Source organism: Ciconia boyciana, chromosome 3 (genome assembly GCF_034638445.1).
Source record: "Ciconia boyciana chromosome 3, ASM3463844v1, whole genome shotgun sequence".
In the NCBI taxonomy this organism is placed as follows: Eukaryota; Metazoa; Chordata; class Aves; order Ciconiiformes; family Ciconiidae; genus Ciconia; species Ciconia boyciana.
This window is the reverse complement of record NC_132936.1, coordinates 63443807-63471157: the sequence shown is the minus strand read 5'-3', so window position 1 is coordinate 63471157 and position 27351 is coordinate 63443807. Positions and strand designations below refer to the sequence as shown.

The following is a 27351-nucleotide window of genomic DNA, read 5'->3' as shown; positions in this document are numbered from 1 at the left end:
ATACAGCCGTAGACTTTCTACATTAAAGGTACCAAACCCAGGAACCAGGCTAGAGATCGAAAGGCAGAATCAGATTCTTAGAAAAATTCAGGTGCCAAATTACCATAGAAATATATAGGAAAGCTGTGGTACATCTTGAAAGACCTGGAGAGTGGGATGAGTTTCAAGATTAAGACTCTTAAATTTAATGTTAATGGGTAGCTGTTTATAATGACGGTAAATGTCTAAGCACTGATTATAGCTACAGCCAGAATGGCTGTTTAAACTCAGGCTGTAGTCAGCGGATATTTAGGATATGAATCATTTGCCCAGTCCTACCTAAGGTGCCTTAGGGAACCCGAGATGTCCACATGGGGCTAGCACCCAGCACCAATGAAGCAGAAGCTGGGAACCAGCTCAAGCTGGTTCAATGAAGCAGCTGGGCATCGAAAATGGCACTAGATACCCATCTGTGGGGCATCAAGCTTAAGCAAGGCATATAATAGAAGTTTAGACATTTAGCTATGTAGAAATCTGCAAGTTTCAAACTGAGTCTTGTCCTAGGAGCATCTTAACAACATCTTTCATTGACACCTTTTGCTCTGAACTCATTGCAGCCAAAGCAATAGAGAAAGGGAATTTCCACCGAGTTTCTAGTTGTTTTTTGACATATTTTCTACCAGTCCTCAACAGATTACAGAAGGTATATGCCATGAATGTATTTAATTGGCTACTTCTTTTTTGAGTCCCATTGCATAACCTGTCTTTATAGTTTTCTTTTCTTCTGCGGAAGTGGATGAGCCTTATTCCCTTGATGGGTTACCACTGTCTATGCCACATTATCAGGCCTATGCCATAACATGGTGTGATTGTTGCTAGATCTCCTTTTTGGCTAAGCAGCAGGCTGGAATGATGGAGAGAGGGACAACCCAGACTACCAATATGTACAGTGACAGTGGCAGAGCAAACAAGTGAGAAGGAAAAGCTGCTAAAACTCTGGAGTAGCCACGATTGCCTTCCCGATTTTCTGACACTGCATTTCGCAACTATCATTAAGTGATGTTTTCCTCAGCTTTGTAACTCCCCCTCTGTCCCCTTGCCTTTGACATCTGTTTGGTTTACCCATCGAAATTCTGTTAGGATCCCTTTGTGTGTTTTTTTTCCTCCATGGTTACAAAAAGCAATGAAGGTAATTATGAATTGTAAAATGATGATGATGATGATGATGAGGCAGAGCTGTAAAGTGATGAAGAGTGATTGCACAACAACGACCTCATTTTCAAAATGACAACCAGTGGATTCTATCAGAGCTAGCTGCTGACCTCAAAGTCCATAAATTTTATTCTTTGTAATACATTTCCTTCTGTAGATTTGTATTTCTTCATCAGAACAAAATATTGCTATTAATTTTATGCCCCTTAGAACTCTTCATCATTTTAAAACGGTCTGGCTGAAGTTAGAAAGATTATGTATTTTCAGGTATTTCTTAATTAAAGACTGGGCTTTGAAATAATAATATCAGCTCATTTCACTAGTGCAGATGAAATTATATTATGGTCTTTGAAAATTAAACAGAAAGGCAAAGAAAGATTTGAAAATAAGTTGATAGTAAACTTAATTTTCTTTTTTTTTTCTTAGGAAACATTATCGATGTTGGGAACAGTATTTTTCTCTGTTTATTTAAAATCTATGTTATCATGTTAATTACTGTTGCTGGAGAGTAAGTACCACAGTAAATAACATGTACATGGTCAATACAGTTTTTTTTAACAAATAGGTTTTACAGGCCATTCTGCAATATAATTAACCCATAAGTTTGTTCAGGCTGGAAACCGTCATCCATCATAATTTTGTACAGCATCGGGTGTAATAGGAACCTAATCTCATTTCAGGTTCTGGAGCGGATATTTTAATTAAATTAGCAAATGGAGATGATGACGACAATAACAGGAATTCTTCCAGCTGGTGGAATGCACCAGTAACAACCACCTGGGAAGCTCTGCCAGGTGGTTTGTCATCAGTACCAAATACTGGCAGCATTGCTCTTGCTATCCAAAGTTAGAGGCACGCAAGCAAAATGTGATAGCAGAGAATGAAATTTGCCCATAAGGTAAATTACGCACCACTTAGGCACCGCACACGCCTTGGAAAGAGGACACTCATCAGGAATACAAGGCCAGGGTTGGGCTGCTTCCCCCTCATTTCATCATGTGTCATGCAGGCATGGGGAGCTGCACGGGAATGAGTACCTCGTTCCTGCGTTAGAGGTGGCCCTGACGCTTGTGGCACCCACCCTGCTGGGCCGGTGTGCCTGCCGGTTCGCTGCCAGGGCAGGAGCAGGAGGTGGGAGGCAGAAATAGAGAGTCAGGAAGTTGGGTCAGGTTCAGACACTGGGCTAGGGGGAAGGCGTGCCCTTTCAAAAATCACACTGCTGGTTTTGGTTTAATTTCCAATTCTTTCAAACATCAGATACCATACTGAGTACAGATCCTCAAACAGCGTGTGTTTGAAGTGACATCCCTTTTAGCTCACTTTTACATACAACAGGAATATAAATGGTGTATACTCTGACCTTCAGTTAGTGAATATCCAGAGCATCCTCCATGGTACACTGTACCTATGAATAGCAGGGTCTCAACATTTTCCCCTTTCTTTCCCCAGAGCTTTCCCTGTTTCATTTAATCAACTGAAATCTGATCGTGCTCCAAAAGCAACATGAAAGGTCCATAAGTAGATGAATATATGATTCCAAACTCAAACCCCAGGGTAACACTGGTGTGGGAGCTCTAGAAATAAGCCCATTAAATGAGCTTAGAGACAGAATTGTGTAGCAGCACTCCTCTTCACCATCTCTGACGACAACACTTAGAGATGACTGCTTTACAACTCCTGTCCATGGATTACGCACCATTGAAAACATTCTTATTTTCTAGCAAAGGAAAGCACGCAGAAACCGAAGGAATCCTCCTGTGTATCTAAAAGGGTGAAACAGAGCACCTTCTCCCAGCCAACAGCTTTTCTATAGGAGTTAACAAAAACCTTCCTAGGACATACCATGCTCTTAGCAGTATCTGATCAATAAATAGGACTTTCTGGCTGATCTCTTAACTGTATCTTCATAATTATTTTATATGATTATATTAAAGAGGCCATTTAAATATTTTCATAGTATGGGCAACACTTTAATGAAAAGTTTCTTTTATGATCCAGCTTTTCCTCCCAGGCTGCAGTATCTTTGCTGCAACCGGTTACTTTAAAGCATCGTATCACAAAGATTGTTAGTTATTGAACAATAAAAGGTGGATGCTGATGATAAGTGAGCTAATAGCAGGTGAGCACCAGCATTTTGTTCATAAAACATCCAGCATCACTAGGAAACTGTTTGGATACCTCTTTTCCATAGCATGAGAATGAACATTGATCAGTGATGACTGTGTATTACCTCCAAGCTACAAAAAAAAGTAACCAAGCAGGGATCTCTAGATAAAGTATTCTCACTGCCGAAGGGCTGTTTCTCAATATTTTTAATGGGAAGTACCTGTTTGAAATCAGATAGCAAAAGATGTATTTTTTTCTAGAGAAAAACTGACAGTGGGCTTAATCAACAGTTTATATGACAAACACTTGGAGATAAAAATCAAGGCGAGGCCTTAATTCAGAAGGGACGTGCACTATACTCTCATTAGTGCACTGTCTAGTGGGATCATCTTGGATCAGCTTCAGTATATTAACAGCACGGGGACAAAGCCCTGTGCATGTAGCAGCGCTAAAATCATTGCTAATCAAAGTAGCCTATTAAAACTAGAATGAAGATGTATACAGAGTTACATGAATGAAGATGAATACAGCGTTGCAGCGTATGTATACTGCAGCAACTAGGCATATCAGAATGTCTTTTCCTTAGTAACTTTAATTTATGAAAGTGGGAAAAGGGCATTTCCAAGCATCAATTAACATAAGAACTATATGTAGCCATACAAGTCTCGGAGGCTATGTTGTCTCTCCTTTCAGCATGCTTTAAGACACATCAAGAACCACCTATGTAAAGGGTAGTCTGTCTATTTCAGGCCTTTAACTTCACTCTATTGTGTTGGCAGTCTATTGGACTTTTCTATTAGTGTTATTTGGTTACCACGTCATTAAGGTTTCCACTGCTCCAGGTATTTCTAAATCTTAGCGATGACCGAAATCTGTGATGCGGCAGAAATAAACTTGCACTTCCCAACTTCTGCAGCTCTTCCCTAGCCAAGGCTGGGCTTTGCAGAGGAGACAGCGTTCCCAGCAATCAGGTGCTGCAGGCTCTGTGGTATTTAATGCACACGGGGGTATCCTACAGACGAAGCAGCCCAGCCCCAGGGCTCCAGGGAGCATCTGGTCCTGTAATTTTCCCTTTAAAACACTGGGGAAGGTGCAGAAGCACCCCAGCTGCTATGCAGGCGGCCTTGAGGCTCACCTGTCGCTTCTTCTCAGGCAGCTGGGTCAGGAGGAGACCGGGTTTCCCCACGTCTCTGCTCCCATCGCTCCTTGGTGCCGCAGCTACTGCTACCCTCGCAGCCACGCGTGGCCTGCTCCCCCGACGCGCCGAACCCAGGGCCGGCAGCCTTCATTTTCTGTCGCTCCTGGCATCACTTGCCCCTTCTCTCAACTAAATACTGTAAATCTCTTCGTTTAAAGGCACCTTTAATTTCCCACTCACTTTCTTCTAAGTGTTCATTCCCGTTTAGAGACAAAGTGACCAAAACTGAAGGCAGTGCTTCAAAGCAGGAAATTAAGGTAATAACATCGTATTTTCACTGTAATATTGATTCCTTACTCGTGTTTTCCCCTTAATTCCTGATACAACAGCATTTTTTCCTTAAACTACACTCTCCCCCACACACCATTTTTTCCACTCGCGCAGGGCTGCGGCTCCCGGAGCGGCCGGCGAGGGGCCGGAGCTGCCCCGTTCCCCCTGGGAGCGCCCGGGGCCTGTCAGCAGGCAGCTGCGGGCCGCAGGCCCGAGCGGCGCCGGCCGGCAGGGGCCCCGCCAGTAGCGCCAGGCAGCCCGGCCGCCGCCGGCCCCGCCCCGCCCCGCCCCGCTCGCTCGCTCAGCCGCCGGGCGGGGCGGCGGCGCGGCCCCTCCTCCCCCCGCCTCCGCCGTCACGGCGGGCCGGGGCGGGGTCGTGCCGGGGCCTGTCCGCCCCTCCCCGCCCCGCCGCCGCTGCCGCCTGCCGCGCCCAGCGGGAGCAGGTTCAGCCGGGGCTGGGTAAGGGCAGCGGGAGCTGCGCTGGGGCGCCGGGGGTGGCCGCCGCTCGCCCGGAGGAAGGGGTGGTCAGGGCGGTGTCCGGCCGGCCGGGAAGGGGCTGCCAGGCGGGGGGGAGCCTGTCAGAGGGCGGCGGGAGGGGCCGCAGCGGGCCGGGGCCGGGGCTGGGGCCGGAGCCGCAGCGCTCCGCGGGCCCTCGCCGGGGTCGGGGCCGCCCCCCCGGCGCGGCGCTGCCGCCCGGCCTGGGGCGAGCGGGGCGGCTGTGGGCGGGAGGCGGGTGACCGGGCCGTGGGGCGGCAGGGCGGAGGCCGCGGGGCCGAGGCCGCGGGGCGGGCGCGGTTTCGGAGTGGGGTCGGTTGTGTCACCGCCACCCCCTTTCCCCCACACCCCTCCCCGTGACATCCCCCTGATATCATGGCTTTGGGCTTGACGCTGACCGTGATGCTCCAAGGAGAGACTCGGGGCCTACAGCTGGTGTTTCACAGCAGCTTATGTCGACTTGTGGGGTGGGATGGTCACCTTCGCCGTATTGAAGCACTCTCCGTGCTATTCCAGATCGGAGGTGAGCAAAGCAGGAGGAAGGGAGATTATAAAAATCACCTATGTAAATAGCAAGCCTGGGCCTGGCGCGTCAGGCCCCTGGCCCAATGTTGTCACTGCTTTCCTGGTGAACCACTCGCAGCTATATCGGAAATTGGCACTTCTTGAAACTGTAGAAGGAAGTGGAAGGTTTCACTTCGCTTTGCGTGAAATGCAGTGCACTGCTTCTTAACTGAAGCTCAGTGATAAAATCCCACGGTACTTATTGCCAGAAGCGATGCGCTTATGTGTTGTGACCCCCTCCACTGATGAACAAGCCGTGCAAAGGCAGAGAGCTCTGCCAGCAGGGCAAGCGGAGCCCTCCTGACCGATCATCGTCCAGACGTGTGCTTTGCCAGCAGCGCAGCCCTTCTGCTTGGAGCTTGGGGTTTTGTGCAAGTGCTGTTAAGAAGGAAGAGAGGAGGAAAAAAAAAAGTTAAAGTATGTTAAAGTTAGAAGAAAGTGATGCTAAATGGTCGCGTTGTTATAAACTGTATTTTTGTTCCCTTCATGAAGACATCTCTTGTATCAGAATGTTAAGTAGTGCTCTTCTTGGTGGCTTACATTGAAGTGAAACTCTTTGGGGGGCGGGGGCAGAGGAGAAAAGGGACCACGAGCTATATGTAGTCATTAGCATCCTGGTATGCCGCAGAGAAACTCAGCATCCAGCTTAATCAGATTTTGTGCAAAGGTAACTTCTCCCTCTATGTACTTGATCTGAGCATTTGGTTCAAAATGAACAAGCTGCTGTAGGGAGATTTGGGTGAGAACACGTAGCGCACTAGATGTCCTGTGGTTCTGGTCCATCTTCATTTTCCCATGAGACGTTGTTTGTCTACCAGCAGCACAAGAAACTTGGCACTTCAAAACGGTCGTCTCGGGTCCATTTTCAGCCCTCCTGTTCCCTCCCCTCCCCAATAGTTCCAGTACCCAGCATTCCTTTTCCTATTCCTGCCTCATTGTCAGGCCTCTAAACGCTTTGTGCGCTCCTAGGAAACATATTTCCCTTACTTAAGGCATTTCCCCGAGAACTAATATGTTCTTTTAGGCTTGTGAAAGCTATGTGCTTCCTTCAGCTAGTTCATTATAAGTATCAGTGTGGATGAATTGGACAATGATAAGCATATTCTTTTTTTTTCAGCCATATAAGCTGAGCATTGGTGATGCATTAGGCCTAATAGTATTTCAGGCTTCCATAATTTAGTTTTCCACACTGGGCAGTTCTAAATGCCACTGCTTTAAATTACATCTTTGGACAGAATAATTTCTGGGGAAAATGACTGAAACACTGACCAGTGGCACAAACTAATAATTTTTTTTTCCTTTCTAAAAAAAATACTTCTAGCTGTTATACGCTGTAAGCTTGATTTTGGTATGTTTCAGCATGACTAATGTGGCAAGGCTGAGAGAATTGGGCAGAGTGGAATAGAAAATTACCTTTTGACATCTTTTATGTTAGTGTTGCTACGTTAGAGCAAATAAAGTTTTAAATAAACTTTGCTTGCATTTCCCTACCCTATATTGATTTAAGTTTGATTTCTACATGAAACTAGATGATAAAAGAAAATCTGGAAACTTTTTTTTTCTTTTAAGAAGGCAGGAAGGAATTAATTTTACTGCTATTTCGTTTACGTGTTTATTATGCTCCATAGTTGGTTTTGTATTATGGAAGCCCCTAGCCTGCCTTTGTGGGCCAGGATTCCAGCACATTAGGAGCTGTAAAAGCACAAAGTGGAAAAAGTGATCTCTGTTTCTAAATATTTTAGTGTAAGTATAAGGGGAAAAAATAGATAAATCCACAAAAAACTTAACCTCCCTCATCCCCACTAGAGAAAATAGTGGTAGATTTAGTGCTCACCTATATATTACTAAGTCAGTTGCTATGAGTCGGTTACGAGAACCCCTCAGGTGCTGTAGCAGGGAGTACTTATCTTACAGCATACCGTCTGCCCTTTATACCAAGAACTTTATTTTTTTTTTTAGATTAACTTTACCTGCTGCAAGGTTACTGCTAAAGTCAGCAGCAGGTGCTGTCTGAAGATGGTAATGTGCTTTTGGTTGCCTTAGGTAGGTGCCAGAATCACTCCATAGATGCACCTTGTCTCATCTCAGTATTTGGGTGGTAAAACCTACTGAGGTGAAATAGATTGAGCAATGTTATATTGCAGAAATCTTACTACTCCTGGCTGTTACCGTGATACAAATTTTCTGTAGCTAACATTGTGGCCAGCTGCAATTTTTTTTGCCAATTTTTTTCAGCAGTTCATCAATTTTGCCTGTATATTCACCCTGCTTGAAGGATTTTGCACTTTTTTTTGCCAGTAGTTTACAAAGGAAGTCACATTTAGGAGTTGTTTGGGAGAAGCTTTGTTTTTGTGGCCTTTATTTAGAAAAAAAATAATCACATACAAGAAAGCCCCATGACTTGTCTCTGGATACTTAAAGGCATAAAATCCTAATTCAGATCAGATTTACATTTTCAAGCATTTCTATGGAATGCAGCATGTACTTTTTGCTCTTCGAAAGTTAAGGATCCATGTAAACATTTCTAGGTTCTTATGCTAAAACACTGCTTAAACAGTAACATTATTGCTTAAGTGTTCTTATTCTAATGTATATGGGCTAGATTTATAGGAGAAGGAAAACTCTTAGAATATCTAAATGAGAAAATACAAAATAGATTAGGTGCTTATTAACTATAGCTGACTTCTGCTGCAAGATAGTTAGGTGACTGCTGCTGAGATCTGACATGTGCTGCGCTTGTCATGTCGCATCGTTTTGTCCTGATGGAGCTTTCAAGAATGGCACTGGGGAGCTGCTCGGTTGTGGAGTTCCCACTTTCTTGCCTCTACATTCGGCAGTGATCTGACTGGAAATAGCCAAGGGAGAAGTGGGTTTTTTTCCATGCCTGAGAAACACCTTTCTAGAAAACAAGTTGATGCTAAGGTTCATTTTTTGCTTGGGTATGGAGTGACAGTGTGATCCAGGAACCAGTTAATGCAGAAATTAGGACAAATACATAGCAAACCTTTGAATTCTTTAAACTTCATGTATGTACAGAGAGGTCTTTCTTCAGTGAGTGTCGATGAAGTGTTCTGATTCTTTATTTCATTTGTGCTAGTAGACTCAGTTAGCTGGACTTTCTTCAGTAGCTTGACAAGCTGAGTTGCCACTAGGTATACTCCCATTCAAAGACAGAGATGTTGAGCAGAAGATAAAAGGTACAATCAAAAGCTCACACCTGACTGAAACTTTTAGAGGAACTGAAGACTACCACAGATGAAGCTCTGTTCCAGTTTGAATGCGAAGTGTACTTCCCTCAACTGCAGCAGATTATTAACTTCCCATTTTAAAAGTTATGCAGGCAGTAATACCAAAATATGTCACAACAGAGTAGTTAAATGCTGTGGAACTGAAAAAGGGTAATTTCTATGGAAATTCAGAGTCTTGATGAATGCTCCTATCACCTTGGTGTGGAAGGAAATGCTTGGTGCACGTGTCTGTGTTGTTTCATGGTGGTTGAAACCCTTGACCTCGTCAAAGCAAAACTCCTGTTGACTTCCCAAGGGCTCAGCTATCTGTGTTTTCAGAGGAGTTTGAGCAACTTGGTGCTAACAAGCAAAGGGTATGTGAGTGGAAGTAGGGTGTTCGTTTGGTTCAGACACCCATGTTGCTGTGAGAACTAGGATGAGGAAGAAGTTCACACCACCGTTTAAAAAATAATAATAAACAAATACAAAAACTTCCTTCCGTTTGGGCTGTTCAGTTTGGGTTTTTTTGACTTGGGGAGTTTATGGTAAAGATGGGGAAGTGGTGAGAGCTGATGGCTGACCACTTACCTCTCTTTCTGTCTGTTACCCAGACCAGTAGCTTACCCTGTCACCAACCTGTATTATTAACATGCTCAGGAGTAGCATTGCTGGGGAAGGAATTTGTATGGAGTAAAACAGCTGTGAATTTACACTGCTATCCTACAAATTTACTATAAATCTCAATTGAAATATGTGTGTTGATACAAAGAATTGTATCAACAATTAGAGAGATCTACATGTGCAGATGAAAAGCTAAACTATACCCTGTGAACTTTGCAATCTATCATCTGAACATCTCTCATTGTGTTGTGTTTGGCTGCCCACCTACATAGCTAGAAAGTTGAAAAGCTCAGTCTTACGTATTGTACAATCTGTACATTTGTCAGTATAGTGCAGTGTAACTTGTTTAAAGATACTTATGGTTAGCTGTAGAAATTTTCAAGACAAAGAAAGTAAGTCAATCACTGCTTTTGTCAAGACTTGGATGAAGTATTCTGTGTATATCTTGATTGTAATGCTGTTGCTGAGAACAGTGTTACAGGCAGCTGTCTGGTGAATACAAATATGAAGGGAGAACAAACAATCATGAAGGACTAGTTCACTTAGTCTACATAAGGTAATTTGGTCTTTTGCTGTCTCTTCTCCTGAGCAGCTGCATTTTAATGTTTAACTTTTAACATTAAATATAATATTTAACTAAAAAGCATTTTTAGCCAGTGCTAGTGTTGTAGTTAGCATGCTACTAACGTGTCTAGAAATAGTCATAACTTTTAAAAGAAACAAACAATGTCAACAGTTCTGAGAAATCATCTTTTCAAACTAACTTCTTTTAGGTGATTTCTTTGGATTTTATGCCTACAATTGTATTGTCCACTAAATTGATAGAATTTCCTTACTTTTCCATTTATTGGTGTATTGACTTAGAGCCATTTATTCGCTACAAATTTTGCATGAGTTTGGTCTTACACTACAAATTCAATGTAATATTGCCTAGAGTTTCCAAAAAGATCAAGGGTTGTTATGCCAGCCTTGGACCAGTTAAGGGGGATTTAAGCTGGCTGGCTGACTGACTTCAGACTTTAGTCTGTGACCCAAAATAACTTGAATCTGCATGTGGTACAGACAGACAGGAAACAATACTGCAGAGAGCTAGCATGACTCGTGGGCAATTGCACAGCAAGTACGTAGAAGAGCGCAAATACACTCCCTGTCGCCTCATCTGCAATCAGGTTGTTCATTGCTAGGGGATGCTTCAGGGCCTGAAGACTCCAAGCAGGGTTTGGGACCCTGGTGCAGCAGCCATTTCAAAATTATGCAGGATTTGTCTTCACAGTAGCAGCAGCGTATTCATCCAGCATAGGTAATGTAACCTGCAGGGCAGCAGGGATGAGCCTGACCTCTATAATTACATCCCTGGTGAAGTTCTGGTGGGATGTGTATGACCAGTGCAATGTCTTGGCAGCTCCACTAGAGATCGTTTCATCTCATAGGGATATGAAAACACTCATGTTTTAAAACAACCAGGGTGTTGCTGCACTGTATTAATACAGGCATTTCTGACGGTGAAAGAAAATAATATTTGGCAACAAGGACTGTTAATTGGGGGGTTTTTGTTTGTTTTTTTTTTTTAAAAAAGTTCATAAAGACTTGAGTTTGCAAACTGTAGCACAGCTGGTATCACACTTGACAAATCAGTTGGCCTTTTCATTTCCTTCTTTTCTGTTTAAACATTTAAATGTGCTTTCTCTCTCTCTCCCTGAAGTTGAGTTTTAGCAGTGTTTGTTAACCAGAAGCTGACAGGCCTGACAGAAGAGGACGTTGCTTGGAAGGCATGTGGTTTGGGTTGAACAGTGGAAGTGTGGGGAACTGGTGAGGTTAAAATGAACCTGTGAAGGTGATGTGTAGGAGAGTGGAAAGAATAAAGTTAAGACTAAGCACAGCCAGCCTGAATGAAATTCTGGATTGAGTTGAATGCACGTATGCTTGATTAGTCTGCATTCTCACTGCAGAAAAGATAAATTGCCAGTTTTGATTTGTGCATATATCCTAAGCTATGTCTTGTTAATTTAGATTTAGAGTATCTTTGAGCTCGTGATGAAATTTGGTCTGTATGAATGGAAAGCAGGCTAAGACATCTGTAGTAGTTACATGCCACATGATTGTATATACGTGCTTTTAGGGCGAGTGTATTTGTGAGTATTTGTGTTGTCAGATTTTGACCTTTTTAGATCAGATAATAGTTTTGGGTGCAAATACACCCCTAAAATGTATTTGTGTACCCAATTTGTTGAAAAATGAGTTCGTATTGAGAAACACAGTGGCTGAAACAGGACAAAATGATAGTTCGTAGAATTCAGATGAAAGTGGATTACAACTAAAACTGAAATTGATACAGATGATTGGTGTTTAGAGGGAGCTGGGTGTCTCCTTCAATCTGGTATCTTGTGTGATATCTGCTGGGTTTTTTTCCAGTGGTTTATATATGCAGGGTTTTATTGGTGGGATGGGTGATTCACAGTATGGAAGTAACCATATAATTGGTTTGGGACATAATTCATCAGAGGATTTGGCACTGGCAGATTAAATGTACAGTTTTTTTCTAGAATGGCAACAAAGGAAAATGCATACTTTTTCTTTGCTTACAGTAGGGAAAACATGTAAGAAGTTTGACAAAGGATGTAGTTTCTGTGATGTAGCTGCTATAGAGTAATTGCAGATCTTAAGCCATGTGTATTACTAAGAATCTCAGTAAGAAGAGTTATTGTAGGAAATTCAAAAAGGACATCATATTCTTATTTAATACTTTTTAAAGAAAACTTTCCCTTAAATTCTGCCTTTGAAGTACTGTATTTTCAGAGAGGGCAAACATTACTATATGGAGTTTTCTTCAATCTTTTCCTATGTATTCTTCTTTAAGATGATGAAGACCTTTGTAAACCAATGATCAAGACATAACTCTGTTTTCGGGGGGGGGGGCATTTAGGTGTCCTGAATAGGTGGACAACTGTCTGACTTGTTCCCATCGTGGATGAACTTGACAGCGAATCTACTCAGCCATGTCGTACAGTGCGGGTTTTGGGGATCCTAATCAACTAGCCCAACGCATAACTTCTAACATCCAGAAGATCACGCAATGCTGTAAGTTGCATTTATGCATATTTTATATAAAACTTTAATAATGGTGGCACCCCCCATCTGAGGTTGGTTTCTCTGATTCATTCATCAGAATTCACTCTTTGTCTTCACCTGTTCATTTTACAGGTTTGTGGCACCCCACACAGGAGATCTGGTCCTTCATATGTATGGTTAAGTGTGATCTATCCTGGGGAAGTATAGTATCACTCTGTATTCACCAAATGAATAAATAATTAGCAAGATGTCTGCTGGTAATAAGCCAGTTTTGTCCTGGCCAGTTGTGTGGCACCTTAAGATGGTAGGTTGAGATATTTGCTGAGCAAGGATTGCATCAAATACTTGCTGGAGCTTGAATTGTTTAGCAGGGATGGAAGCTGTGGCCTTGCAACTTGCCCTTGGAAGTACATGCTAGATATGTAAATAAGAAAGTGCAAGTTTAATATACCTGTGCTTAGATTCATGCCACCTAACTGGGGTATTCAAGTTAGAGGTAAGTTAGGCTGCTGGGGTTTTCAGTCCTTTTCCCTTTCCCCTCCATTTTCCATTATATTTTTAGTATGTGTGTGTGTATATATAAAGCAAATACAACTTGATCTCACAAATTACACAAAGGATACTGTTCATCAGAAGGGAGCTAGCCATGAACAGCATATGGCTAGGTTTTGGCATGCATATTTTTAATGTTGTGCAGGATGTAGTGTGCATGCAGAAATGGGTATTTTATTATTAAAACTTCAGATGAATTCTGATCAGTTAAGTATGTCAGTTTTAATAAAAACTTTGATCTTTGTTTTACAAGACAAGTTTTAGGAGTTGGTATTTGTAGCACAGATTAATGGCACAGATTGGGCTTTTGCCTGTTTTTTCAGCTACATTTTATATTTTCTTCTGGAAAGAATTTCTTTAAATCTCAAGAGACAGGAAGAAAAATTGCAATTTTGCTTTATTGAAAAGTTTCTGTACATCAGAGTTGTATTTCCTCAACCTAAAATTAACAAACTGGCTTTGTAAAAGCCCTTATGCTTTATTTCCTAAAATCTGCTCAGTGAATTCACTCAGTCTCATGGCTTCTAACCTGGTCTTCCAGAGATGCCTACCAACCTGTGACAGACACCAAGGCTTCAAGATGTAAAAAACAAGTCTCAGTTGTCAGGTGAAAGCGTGAAGTGAAATCAGTGGTTGAAACTGGAGCATTGTGAAGACAGTTGCTGAACATAATTAACCATCTTGTGCTGGACTCGGCGAGTCCTTAGTCTCATCCTGCCTCTTCCATCTCCTCTCTTGCTTCTGCTGTGTCTCCCCTCCCCTTGTGACAAACAAGGTGTACTAAAAGCAAGCTGCTCAGGCTTAGATAGAAGGAGCCATGCCACAGGGGTTGCCTGCAATCCTGCTCTCCTTTCTGTTTTGAAATTTAGATGGCTAAAGTCTGAGCAATGGACAGGTGCTTCTGCCATTCCAAGACCCAAGTCCAAATCTGTCTTAGCCCTACTGCTGCATGGCTTCAGAAACAGGAGCTTTGCCTTCAAAAGCTCCGGCCAAGCGCTTTTCTAGGCCTGGTAGGTACACAGCTGGATTCCATTCCTCACTCTTCTATGAGGGTGAGGGATCTGACTGAACTGTAACCACTCAGTTACGCTTGTAGTCCATTCTCCTCTGGTAGATTTTTATGAGGATCTGGATCCTATGGGCGTGCTGAACATGTTTCCTGGACTGAGCTCTCTAAGGGCTTATGTACACTTTTCTAGCTGTTTTGTTCCCATGTGTAGTACCTGTCCAGCTTTCTGTTGGAAGGTGTGAGCTGCAAGAACTTCCAGGTCAAATGGGGAGAAACCTGCAAGCTTAGGGACCTGTAGAGCTAGTCAGCTGCTGAGCAGGTATCTCTTAGACTGCAATTTATGATCTTGGTTAAGGAGGGAAGGGGAGAGAAAGAGGAATCTTGACCCTAAATCCATGTTTTTCCTTTTAAGTAGTTGACTTGATTTTGCACTTCTGTCCAGAAATGCTTAGCATTTGTGAGATGTGTCAACACATTTGAAATCTTTTTGGTTAACCTGGAGTTGTATAGATATTCTGGTTTTCAGAATGAGATTAATAGAGTTAAGAGACTTTCATTACAGATTACTGAACCATTTCAGGAGGTCCCTCAAAACTAATTCACACTTCTGCTAACATGCAAGCAAACTGTGAATACTACTACAGAGATATAGAGGAGATACAGATTAGTTGAAAGGAAGCTGGCTCTTCCAGATAGAAGCTGGCCCTTTAACTTGTGGGAGAAATACAGAAGAACTTCCTGAATTCGACAACGCTGTGTGCTGCTGAGATTTCATAATACACCAGAGTTTTATAGGAAGCAGCACTGGTCGGAACAACAATCTTTACTGTAACATTTCTTCAAGGTTGAATTATTACACACACCCCCTCCAAGTAATAAATTTGATCTGGTTCTTGATTAACTGTTTTTAATATGCCATACTATGCCATATAAAAGATAAAATACATATATTAAATACCTCACATTTCATAATGCATCCACATGATGCTGCTGTTGTATTAATACTTGTGATCCTTACCTCCCTTTTTTCCTAGTTCATGTAGCCCACTATTACTGATGGACAAGCAAAGCTCATCTCTGTGCTGGTTTAGCACACCACTTCAATAATTAAATCAGTTGCAAGATAGTATTCTTTTTGGTTTGGGTTGTTCTGTGTAGTAATGGAGAGGACCTATATTTGTATCAGGTAACAGCTGTGTTAGCTTCGCACCCTTTTAACTTTAAAGAACATATTTTATTGAGCTGTTGATTGAACCATGCAGTTGGTTGTTATGTTGAAGATGTGTTAAGAGCTGTAAATTGCCTCTGCCTTGTCTGAACGGCTAGTGAACTACTACAGCAAATTCTACCTGTAGTGGGCTGTTTGAGTTTCTTTGGAGGAGACTGTGTTGGTGGGTCATTTTTAGGACCTTGACGATATAATTGAGCTAGCTAATGGGAAGCAGCGTACACTGCTGTCTGGACTCTGAGCTCTCTTGGAAACTTAAGCCAGGAGGGCACCTATATGTGTTTAGGATCCCAAACCCCAGAGCATTCTGTGAAAAGAAGGTTGTTTCAGCTGTTCTTTAAACAAGGATCTGTGCTCTGTTTTGCATTTCCAGCATTTCTGCAGACATAAGTGATTATAATATCACTTAGCAACATCTAGGGAATGGAGTCTACTTTCCTCAGCCTGAAACTCATGTTTTTCTTAGCAGCGACATCTCCAAGCTGAGATTTAGGGAACTAGTCTGTGGAGCGTTTCTCCGTGTCTTTTGTTAAAACTGTTCCACTGAGCAGCTGGAATTGCAAAACTTAAGGCTCTTCTTGACATCCCATGCAGAGTGGCAGGAGAGGGAGAGTTAGGCTCTCAGACCCAGTCCTCGTGTTCTTAGAGAATCCATGTGACTCTCTTTGAGCAGTGCTGTAAAACCTGGGGAGCCTGAATCACATGGGCTTGAATGAGCTGCAGTGTTGTGTGCTGAACCTCGGTGAGGTCAGCGATGCCTGCGAGCTGTGTCTAGCTGGTTTGGTTTCAGGTCTGTGTTAACAGTGATGAGAAGCAGATCTGTGAACAGCTAGGGAACCTTCAGATTTAAATAATAAAACCAAAGAAGTGTATAATGAGCTTTGGCACGGCTTAGACTTAGGCAGCTGCTAAATTTCTGTGTTACTAGAACACAACTAATGATTAAGATTTGAAAGTCTGTCTATCTGGAATCTGGTCCAAAGTAACTGTAATTCTCATTCCAGGCCTATCTTATATCTGATTATAAAATCTAGATGACACACATTGTGTTGGACTTTTGAAATGTGAATTTACAGGTGGTTGAGGTTTGTCCCTAGCTTTCTGAATATGAAGAACAGGACTATGGAGAACAGAATATAAGGAATGATGCAGGGTGTAGAGCTCCAACCTGTCTGGTCTTTGCAGAAGGAGAACCTATTATCAAGGTGTTTTAATCAGTGTTTACTGAAGGAGCAGTAGTTCCAGAACTGGGTTTCATAGGTTGCACTCTCACTTATGTGGCAGCTTAATGACAGCTGCTATTAACTTGAGAGAAATCTCAATGCCTTCCTTCAATATTTCCTTGAAATATTTCCTGTTGGTCACTTCTTTACAGCAACTGGATAAACAAGGAATTAATGTGATGCTCAGAAACAAGATGAGCTAGCAAAAAATATTTCTTTGTGACTGAACAAGTCCTGCCTGCTTACAAATCTGTATTTCTACCAGGCATGTCCATTTACCATACTAGGGATATGCCTAGGATGATGAGAACATTGAGTCCATATTGTGATATTTTTTTTCTTTTTATCTTCTCCTCCTCTTCTTGAAGAGCATATAGTGAATTGTACAAGAGGAAATCTGATCTTTCAACAAATTGAAAGATTAAAGTAGAATAAGTAAAACAAACAAAAAGCCTAATTTAAAAGCTTTAAAATATGTTAATTTCAGACTTCTTGCAACTGTGAAGATGAGGGGGAGCAGTTCTTTGAAACCTGACAATTTTCTGCATTTTAAAGAATTGATTCTCTGTGTGTAGCAAAAAGACAGAAAGCATTTTGTTTAAAAAGGTGTTCCCAAGAAGGAGCAAAATGGGAGTTGCAGTCATCTACAGGGACAACTCCACAGTTGCAACAGTAGGAAGGATATATACCTCTTCTCCCAGCTAACAAGTGATAGGACAAGAGGAAATGGCCTCAAGTTGCACCAGGGGAGGTTTAGACTGGATATTAGGAAATTTTACTTCACTGAAAGGGTTATCAAGCATTGGAACAGGCTGCCCAGGGAAGTGGTTGAGTCGCCATCCCTGGAGGTATTTAAAAGACATTTGGATGAGGTGCTTAAAAGGGCTTTGGATGAGGATGAGGGACATGGTATAGTGGTGGTCTTGGTAGTGTTAGGTTTACGGTTGGACTCGATGATCTTAAAGGTCTTTTCCAACCTATACGATTCTGTGATTCTGTTAGAGGAGTAGGGACCTCTTCTACTCAGCTGGAAAGATTTGACTCGTATCTCTGACAGGAACTGTGCAAGAAGAAGTAACCAGCCGTGGTTTTTCCTCCCCCCACATACTTCTTCTCAAGTCTCTGTGCCATGTGTGGGTCATTGAGAAAGCAGACTTGTATGCCTTCATTTTGCTTTGCTCCTAATATTTTCTTTGTAGCTACCGAATATGTCACTCTGCAATCCTCTAAGACAAGCCAGAACGATACACGCTAGATAAATAACTATCGTGTCTCCACTGGCACCTTAAGCAGGGCTTTGGGAGCTGTTGGTTTAGAACCAGTTTGGAATGCTGCCTTTTGCTTGGGAACACAGAACAAAGCCTGGCGTTGATAGTGTACATCCAGTCTTTCAGTTTTAGAGAATTTCTGGTTTGCAAACTGTAATTAAACAGTTACAGAACCTACGCTAACTGAAGTGAGGCATTCGTATTCCCTCCCTACCTCTCCCTTCTCAACTCCTTCAATTTATAAAGGTCATGGCAGGATTTGTGCAGTGGTAGTTGCAAAGTCAGTATGAATGGCATAATCTACCCTTGCTCAGTATTGGCAAGGTCAGTGATAGAGTATTTGGCTTGTTCATGTACACTGAAAATCAGCCCAGCTGCAGAAATATATGCTCTGCATACTGCAAGATAATAAAAATAAAATAAAATTCAGTAGCCACAATCCACATATGGCTAGAGGGAGTCTGCCTGGCTTTGAGAGCTTCTTTCTCATAAGGACTCTTGCTTTATGCTAACTTCCTCTTCTGTTCATTAAGGTAGCACAAACAGCAATTCATATAGAGCACATTCCCAGAAGGTCAACTCCAGCCAGCGGAAATCCCTCTGTCATGTGATACCTCTCCTGTGACAGCAAGTTTGTCCAGTTTCTGTTGTATCCCAGTTTTCTATAAGCAGTATTTTCACTGAATGTTGTTAAAATGGGAGTTGAATTACATCAATCATATGATTTTCCCTCTCACTTTATATAACTGTAGAAAATCATAAACACAGATTAAACCCTGAAGAATATTAGAGTTCTGATATATGCCTTTTTGTTGTGGTTTAAGCCCGATAGGTAGCTAAAATGTTCAGCTAAAACAAGCTGAAACATTCATGAAAAACTATGTCTGCAACTATGTTTACAACACCAACAGATTCGCATGATTGTTCTTTAGCTAAAGAACGACACAGATGGGCAAGTGAAAAGTAAGTGAAATCGCTGAGGTGTTGAAATCAGAGCCCATATGAAAACAAAATTCTGTTTTGTCTATATTTAAAGTGCGGTTTTGTACAGGTGTGGTTTTAAAGCAAATAGGCTTAACGTAGAGCTTTTTGACACTTAACAATGATATTGTCAGAAATTTCCAGTTAGTTGCAGTTAATCAGAAGTTAACTTTGTGGGAACATACTAGTTGGAACAAATCTTTTTTATTATTATTGTTGCTGTTGTCAGGAAGGTTTCTTGGATTTAGGATGAAGTTTCAGTAAAATCTGGAAAAGGATGGTTATTCAGGGATTTTAAGCACCTATTACAGTCCTCCGTGTTCCATTTTGTGGGCTTTTTCAAGGCTGAGGAATTGAACTTGAATCTGCTGTATCTGATTCATAACCTGAATGTGAAGGATAATAGGAGGAGGAATTTAGGTATTTTGGGTCTTTCTAAATGCCTGTCTTTCTGCAACAGGGTGAAGTCATCAAGCCCATAGTTCTTTTAGAAATAAATTATTTCTGAAAACTACAAGCGTGAATTATTTGCATGCTGTTCCTAAAGGCTTTGTTCTATGTAAAGTAGCATATATATTTAAGGTAGTGTGCGTCACAGATTTGTTTATTAATTTGGAGAGTTTTGTTAATATTTTTCTGTGTTTTTTCTTGTTTGTTAAAAATATTTTGGTTCTGTGGAAAATGACATATGGAAGAGTGTCTTATGTGGATGACATTGCACGAGAGGGACAGGGATTTATTTATGCTAGCAGCAGGATACAGTGAAAAATGGGTCTTCCATGTACACCCCAGCATGCTGTTTGTGTTAGTATGTGCAGAAAAGGCAGAATATTTCCTTTTCCTACACTGTTTTGCATTACCTTAGTTAACTAGTCTAGGCGAGGTGGGGACAAAAGAGCTCTGTAAATTAAGCCATCTTAGTTTGGAAACAGTTTAAATAATAGTTGTAAAACCACTGTGCAATTTACAAATAGCAAGGTGACCAGTGAAGACATCCACAATTTTGCCTGCAACTGTTGCTTTTGCTGATGGAACAAATATAAATGAACTCACCTAGACAACTTAACTTTTGCAAAACAGCCTGCATTTGCAGCAGAGAGGGGAAGGGATGTGGCCTGGGTCCTCATGCTCCTTCCTATCTCTAGAGAGTTACATTTCAGAGCCTCTCTAAGGTACTTAAAATGCCTATTCCAGTTCAGTTCTGTTGGATTTTCTTCCTTGTGGACAGGAGAAGAGGAGATTGTATGTCAGTTTGATTATCCAGAGAGCCCTCTATCAAAGCTCCTATAAAACTGCTGTGCAGGAGGCTGCACTCCAGTTAGGGCTCAGAATAAATCCAGGTCAGTGGTTGATTGTGAGTGACCCCCAGAGTAACAGCTACTTGCTTGTGTTGACCAGTCTGTGATGTGTTGCATGTCTTTGCTTCTGTGTTAGCTCCTGAGTTAGCTTCCTGTATTAATGACCTGACCTCTTAAAAAAATACAAGCTTTTTTCATGTAGGTGGATTGGGTTTATGGTGTTTGCGCAGCTAGTGTTTACTGCAGAATCATGATCATTTTCATAACTTAATAACCTACTGGTATTCTTTAGAGAAACGTTCACACTTTGGGGTTTCAGGGAGTTACTAGGGACATTTTAGGATATGAATATAGAGTGATTACAGAAGTGATTACAGCTTAATGACTTCCCCTTGGCTGAGCTGTAATAATTGATCACATGATCAGTTATTGTGCACTTAATATGTATTTAGTGTGCTCTGCACCTGCATTAGAAGAACAGGCACTACTTCAATCCTACTTCCCAGTGTCCTTGGAAGACCATTGTAAATGATAGTACTCTAGTATGAAATAATTACAGCTGCATTGAAAAAACTGAAAGCAAGTCTTGAACTCCAGACATTGTTACTGATGTGCCTGATCACTTGGGGACATGATTCTATTTAGAAATGCTAGAAGCTCTAGTAAAGTCCAACAGGAAAGGGTACAAGACTTGGTGTTTTCCCGCTCTTAAGTACTTACCAAGTCTTTAGTCTTTAGAGCTCTGAGAACAATCTTCATCCCCATCCTCATTTTATTTTCTCTTTCCCATGCATACTTCAGTTACTGTTTCTCTGTGCCAATGTATTATCCTGTTTTAGAATAATCAGTGTTATAGATTAAGAAAGAATAAAGCAAATCACTTAAAATCAAATCACTGAAGTTTTTAGATACTTAACTCCAATTAGGTGAGCAATTGCCTAATTCCAATTAGGGCATGGGGCTGCTTTTTACTAAGTTGGGGTCTTTTGATTGGTGTCCTGGATTTGATTCCTCTAGTGAACTGTCACTCTTGGTTAAAGTAGGGATAGCAAGGCATACAGCACAGCAACGTTGTAATTTGTTTAAAATCTTTAGTGAGTGTGAATGACACTAGTAGCTTTAAAGAGGTACTTACACTCATACAGAAAACTCCAGTCTGCTGGATTTATTGCAACTACATTAGGTTGCCGTATGTCACAGCTTTTATAAAAGATTGATCCAGGAATGTTTTCTGCAGCATCTGTCCATCTTTAGTCAGGTACTTTCAGTCGAAGTGCAGAAGGAGAACACATTGAATTGGATTTGAATAAATTGAGGAAGCCTGTTGTCCCCAGGCAAAAGCAGTTTGAACTGGTGTAGATTTTACAAATAATTCTTCTATTCCAGTAACCTGCTCTGAAGTGACTCTGGAGTTTATTAGATTCCACACAACTTACTCTGTAACTGGATGTGCTCTTTGTTGACTCACTTGTTCAGCTGGAAACAAGTAGGAGATTTCTTCATAGTTACCCAACCGGTGGCAGCATATGTAAGGTCTTTGACGGAGCATTTCTGAATGGTGACTGTGCTGGTGTTGTATACACTGCTTATTTGTCATAGAAAGCCATAGCTGAGCCCGAGACTCATGCAGAGCGGACTTTGCGTTTGGTGCGCACAAAGGAATGCTTTGCTGATTCTGTTCATTCTGCTTGGGCTCAGGAACTGGGAAGATGACTGAAAATCAATGGCTTTAAATCCCCATCGTTAGTTTTAGTCCTGTGAACCTCAGGCAGTTACTAAAACCCTATCTGTCCCTTTTTAAGTAAAAGATGGTGGCATGGGGGGACCCCTACCATTACAGTTAATATTCAGGAGCAACTGTAGCTGCTGGTTGGAACAGTGCTCTGCTTCTTCTTCTGTGACAGATATGAAGCCTTGCTGTTCCGTAAGGCAGGTTTCATTGTAGTTGCCCTGCCTGCTTGTCTTGTTCTTGTCCTCTGCAGTACAATGCCTCGGTGTTTGTTGCCTCTGTTGCTGTCAGTGTTTTTTCCAAGCACACCCAATGGGTGCCGCGTTTCCTGTGGAAGCATTAGACTGTAGCTTTATGAAACCGGGCCATGTGGTGGGTCTGGCTTGCTCTGTAGCACTGAAGGAAACTGCTGCTGCGTGGCTATAATGCAATCTTGTGTGATCCAAGTAAGAAGTGAGGTTCCAGGCTGCAAAGGGGTAATAAGCAGCACTCATTAAACATTTCCCCCTGCCCCCAGTTCATGCTTCTATGTTGTGGCCTTCTTTTTAGGACTCTGTGGGTTATGTGTTGATTCACCTCACTCTCCAGCTTGGTCATGGCCACTTGTGGGTTCAAAGTTTGTTTTTCCAAATGTTAAATAGAATGGAAGTTGAGATGGGAAGACAGCTGATTGTAGGTAACCTGGGAAAGCTTCTTTCCTGTAGCTGGAGTTACTGATGAGTGTTCCAAAGTAAGACCATCCTCAGTTTCCCTTGTCTCGTGCTAGGGATGAACGTGGTGCTTGGACACTTCTCAGCCCTGCCAGAGAAGGTGGGTGACCTGCAGTCCACTCTTCATTTCCCTCCTCTTAGTTAGTTCTTTGCCTTTCAAACATTAGGATTTTACTCAAGGGTTTGGGTTTTTTTTTACCTTTTCTTCTGCAAAAATACTGTGGTGTTACAGCCTGTACAGTGATTACTAATTCTCAGTTGGGGATAACTTTGTTTGCTCCTGTGTTCTTAGAGGCAAGAAGTTGTTTATGTTTTGGTCTTAATTGTATTAATTTATTTATTTGGATCTTTATTTTAAGTTTGAAACTTCCTCTGTGATTGTAAACTTTTTCATGTTCAAGGAGCAAAACCAGCAGTTATGTCAACATGGATTTACTTGTGGTAACAGAACAGCTTTGCAGAGGCAGCTGAAAAACAAGGGAAGATGAGGAGAAAGGAGATGAAACTTTCTTCTTTCCCAGCCAGCTAAAAGCCAGCTGTTAAGCAAGGATGGTGTGTGTGATCCAATATGAAATATGTTTTTATCTATGGAAAAAATAGTATGTATTGCAGATCTGGCAGGAACATGTTTCTCAAATACTCGTACCTGTTAAAAAATGTAAATATTTCCACTGTAAATCTCACTACTCCTCTAACTCATGCAGAGAAAAGGAGGCCTTTTATATGAGACAGTATTACTATTTTTTTCTGTGCCTTTTTTTTTTGTTCTCTTTAACTAGAGGGAGAGCTTCCACTGACTAGAAATGAAACCACTGTTTGGCTTAGTAAAAGTAAACATGAGCTGACTCTTAAATAATTTTCTCTGTAGGAATTCAGGTTAGGTCTTAATTGTTTCTCTGGCTCATCATTAACCGTGTCTGACCTGTTCCTGAGCATGTGACTGGTCTGAGAGTAACCAAGTAGCTTTCATCATCTAATAGTTATGTATTACGAGATCTAGATCAGGAATGCCGCAAAGACGAGTGAAAAGTCGTCTTACTAATATGGTATTGTTTCCTTCTAATACAAGACTCATTTTCAGGTGGAAGAAGTTAGATTCTTTTCTTTTGCATGTACAACAGCAGTTGCTGGGAGAAAATGCATTTTCCTTGCATGTTGTCATGCACCTTGCTTCCTGTACTGCCCAGTTCCCAAGGGTGACTTGCCTTCTGTGGTGGCTCATTGCCAGCCCACGGCTGTCAAGGTGCTGCTCCTGCAGGGTTGCTGTATGAGCCCTGAAAGAGCTGTTGATCTTCATTATATGCAAACATCTACCCTGATCTTCAGTGTAGAAGTGTCTGCAGGAGTTAGCACCCCTCTGAGAGAGGCAGTTGCCATATCCTGGTGACTTTGGTGAAGAATGCCTGTGTACACATGGTGTGTGCCCTTCTGCAGCTCCTGAGCAAAGTCCAGCAGCTAGCTGTACGCACCCAAGGAACCTGAGCTAAAGTGCAGATTTTGCACTGAAATGGATTAAAATCATGCACAAGATCCAGTCAGGCTCTGCTACAGAACTGGTAATGCCCAGAAGGACAGGAAGGACCTCTGGTAGTTGTATTACTCCTGTCTTTCAGAGCTCCTTGGGAAGTTGGAAGAATCGGGAAGTGGGGAAAAGAGAACCATAAAGGGTGAGGTAACCTAGGAACTCGTCAAAACCATGCTCTGATCTTTGGGCCCTGACTGTTACCAGTATGTTTACAGTGCAGAGATAGGACTTTGTGAGTTGGGCCTAAGTGTTTGGCTCTCTGGGACACTTGAGCATTAGTGATGGATTGAGAGGCACCAAAGCAGCTGCCAGGTGCCTTGATGTGCCAGCCTGAACTCCCTGCAGAGGGGTGAAAAGCTGGTTAAACAAGCGAGGCAGTGCCATTATAAATACCACCATCAGCAGTGAATCTGGGAACTTAGGGGCCTCTGTTTTATGAAAAGTAATCCCAGGTTTCCAGCAGTTTTGCTCTCCTTCAGTGCCAAGACCCTCTCCCTGCTTGTTTCCCAGATGGGTCAGTGGAAGGAGCCAGCAGAGATGTTTCTACAGTCTAATCTTCAGGAGGAGAGGCTAAGGCTACCCTGCTTTTCCCTTGAGGAAGGGAAGAGAGAGTGACTTTTATCTAAGAAGTTTTGAAGCCAGTTCTTGCTTTGAATCAAATTCTGTAAGATCTCTGTGTGTACGTGTGAGGGAACAAGACACTTTACCTCTTTGATCTGGGTGGTAATGTCTTAAAGCCTATTTTAAAGTTTGTTTTTATCAGTAAAACTGTACGAGTTCATGAGTCTGGACAAACATCTGGGGTTTAGGTGGTTTTGTGATTATATGTATAATATTATATCAAATGTTTGAGTAGTAGCTACAGCAAGAAATCTGTAAAAAAACAAACAAAAAAACCCAAACAAACAAACAAAAAAAACCACCCCAAACCAAGCCAAACCAAAAGAATTATAAGACTATATAAGAAATACATTTTTAGCCTGTATACACTCTAGCATGTTTATATTAATATGAAGGAGTACAAGGGATGGATTTCTTTAACTCATCAACCTGCAGGTATGTACTGTATATCAAAATTTCAGGAAGGTCAGCTTCTCTGCTTCCTGTGTTATACTGGTCCTACCAATTTGCTTTTGGCTTTTTAATGAAGACAGCTTCAAGAGTGCTGCTGAAGACTGTTGGCCACAATTTACTTTTACTGCTCCACCTTTTTTCTGCTTGCTTACTTGAATAAGCAATATTTCACTTTTCAATGCAGTATACTTCATATGAACAAAGAAAAGAGAAATGCTGTTTGTTTTCTGAATAATATCCTTATTGTGAAAGGTTAAGGTGGGAAATGCTAAATTACAGGAAGCCCAGAAAAATTGGTGTCAGTTCAGTCCTTGGGTTTTTCATTTTTTCCCCTTGAGGTTTGAAAGCCTGTTAGCATTTTGCTATTTTGATGCATACTTACAGACTTCTTGGTAACCTGTGTTTTAATTTTGTGCTGAATTCTTGAATCACAAGCCCTGAACTGGGATAAACTTCCCTCTGCCTGGAATTGTATAGCTGACCAGCTGCGTGGTGCTGGCTTTTAATTTCCCCTCAATTATCTACTTGTGTTCAGTTTTAGAAGTAGGATAAATAGCTAATTATTGCAATGCAAATATTTTAAGTATAGGCTTTGTTTCAGATAATTTTTCAAGTGAGAGCCTTTATTTAAAACACAAACCTGTATTTTCTTTATTTGCAGTTAAATAATATATCTCTAGGTGGCGGTAGGACACACCGGTACTACTGTCTGCAAAACAGCTGTTAACAGAGTGCTTGCAGTTTGTTTTGGGTTTTTTTTGTTTTGGTTTTTTTTTTTTTAGTTCTCCCTGCAAAAGTACGTACAGAATACCTGAGCACCTTGGCTCATGAGTCAGAAGGGAGAGTGCCTTGGAACAAATAAAGGATAATTTGTGTTCAGTTTTATAGATATTAAAACTTCACGCTGTTGAAGAGAACACCAGCCAGTTACCTTTTTGTTTGTTTGTTTTAAAACAAAGCATTACACTGAACATAAAAAGAAGGCTTAATTACCCAAAGTCAGTATTTATCAGTACATGTGCCCAGCTCCAGTTGCTGAGGAGCAGCACGGAGGACCTCCTGGCCTGGCAGGTAGGAGATCCCCACCGGGCAGGGAAGGGCTGGTGCTCGGTGGCAGGTGGTGGCTGTAGTCAAAATTCAGAAATTTTCACTTATGTTTTGCTGCTTTTCAGCTCAATTAAAATACAAGCTGCGTGAAACCCATCTTACAGTGCTGTTCCCCTCAGTAATTCTTTTAGTAGCTCATGTCCACTCAGTTCCCCCAAAGGCTTCTGTCTTGAAGTATTTGATTTTCACTTCATGCAAAACCTGGGTACTGACTTTCCCCTTTTTTTTGATACCTTCGTTACCTGGGTGTGCACAGAGGGAATTGGCTATAGCAGTCATCGACATGGTGACATTTCATAAAGCAGTGTAGAAAAATCCAATCTGGAGACTTGTTATGAAGCAAAGATTAGAATTAATATTATTACTAAAAATGTTCTAAGGAATTCCAGTTTTATCTAACTGCTTAACATAAGTCACAGCTAACTTTCTTCTTGTAACTGAAGTTCTGTCTGTTACAGATCTCTTCCATGGTATATGGAAAAATACTTTTTTTTTTTTAAATGTTTTTCTTCATTACTTAGAGATGCCTTTTACTGCAATTTTAACTGTATTTATGGAAAAAAAAGTGTGCTAGTAAAGTGAGGATCCCACGTACTATCATACCGTTGTATCTTCTACTGACTGTGTGGTATACCAGTCTGCCTGGGGAGGGCCACAGACATACAGGGAAGACAAGTCTACTCCTAGCTGAGGTCAAGCAAAAAGAAGTTATTTTGCATATGTATTCTTTCAGTTTAGAAGATGTGAGAGTGTTAAGCTGAGATAAGGCACGTCAAGGATATTAGTTTTGCAGTGTGATAAACTGCATATCCGTTAAGTGTCTGTCCATTTTTCTCCTTGCTTTCTCATGTGACAGTAAAATATATTATGCTGAAAATAAGGCTGAAATGGTGTCTCTTTTTGCAG

General features: G+C 41.6%; 1 protein-coding gene across 3 annotated transcripts in view; it reads left to right on the top strand.

Moving 5' to 3' along the window:
* The first annotated feature begins 5094 nt into the window (after positions 1-5094).
* Positions 5095-27351, top strand: part of STX7 (syntaxin 7) — a 35004-nt gene continuing 12747 nt past the window's right edge. The window contains exons 1-2 of one of the 3 annotated variants that reach the window (XM_072855879.1): positions 5095-5224; positions 12596-12750. In XM_072855879.1, coding sequence (XP_072711980.1) covers positions 12669-12750 — 82 coding nt within the window. In that variant the 5' untranslated portion in view covers positions 5095-5224; positions 12596-12668. Of the gene's footprint in view, positions 5225-5765; positions 5784-12595; positions 12751-12873; positions 12918-27351 lie in introns of those variants that run through there. The other 2 variants (XM_072855880.1, XM_072855881.1) reach the window with 2 other exon arrangements.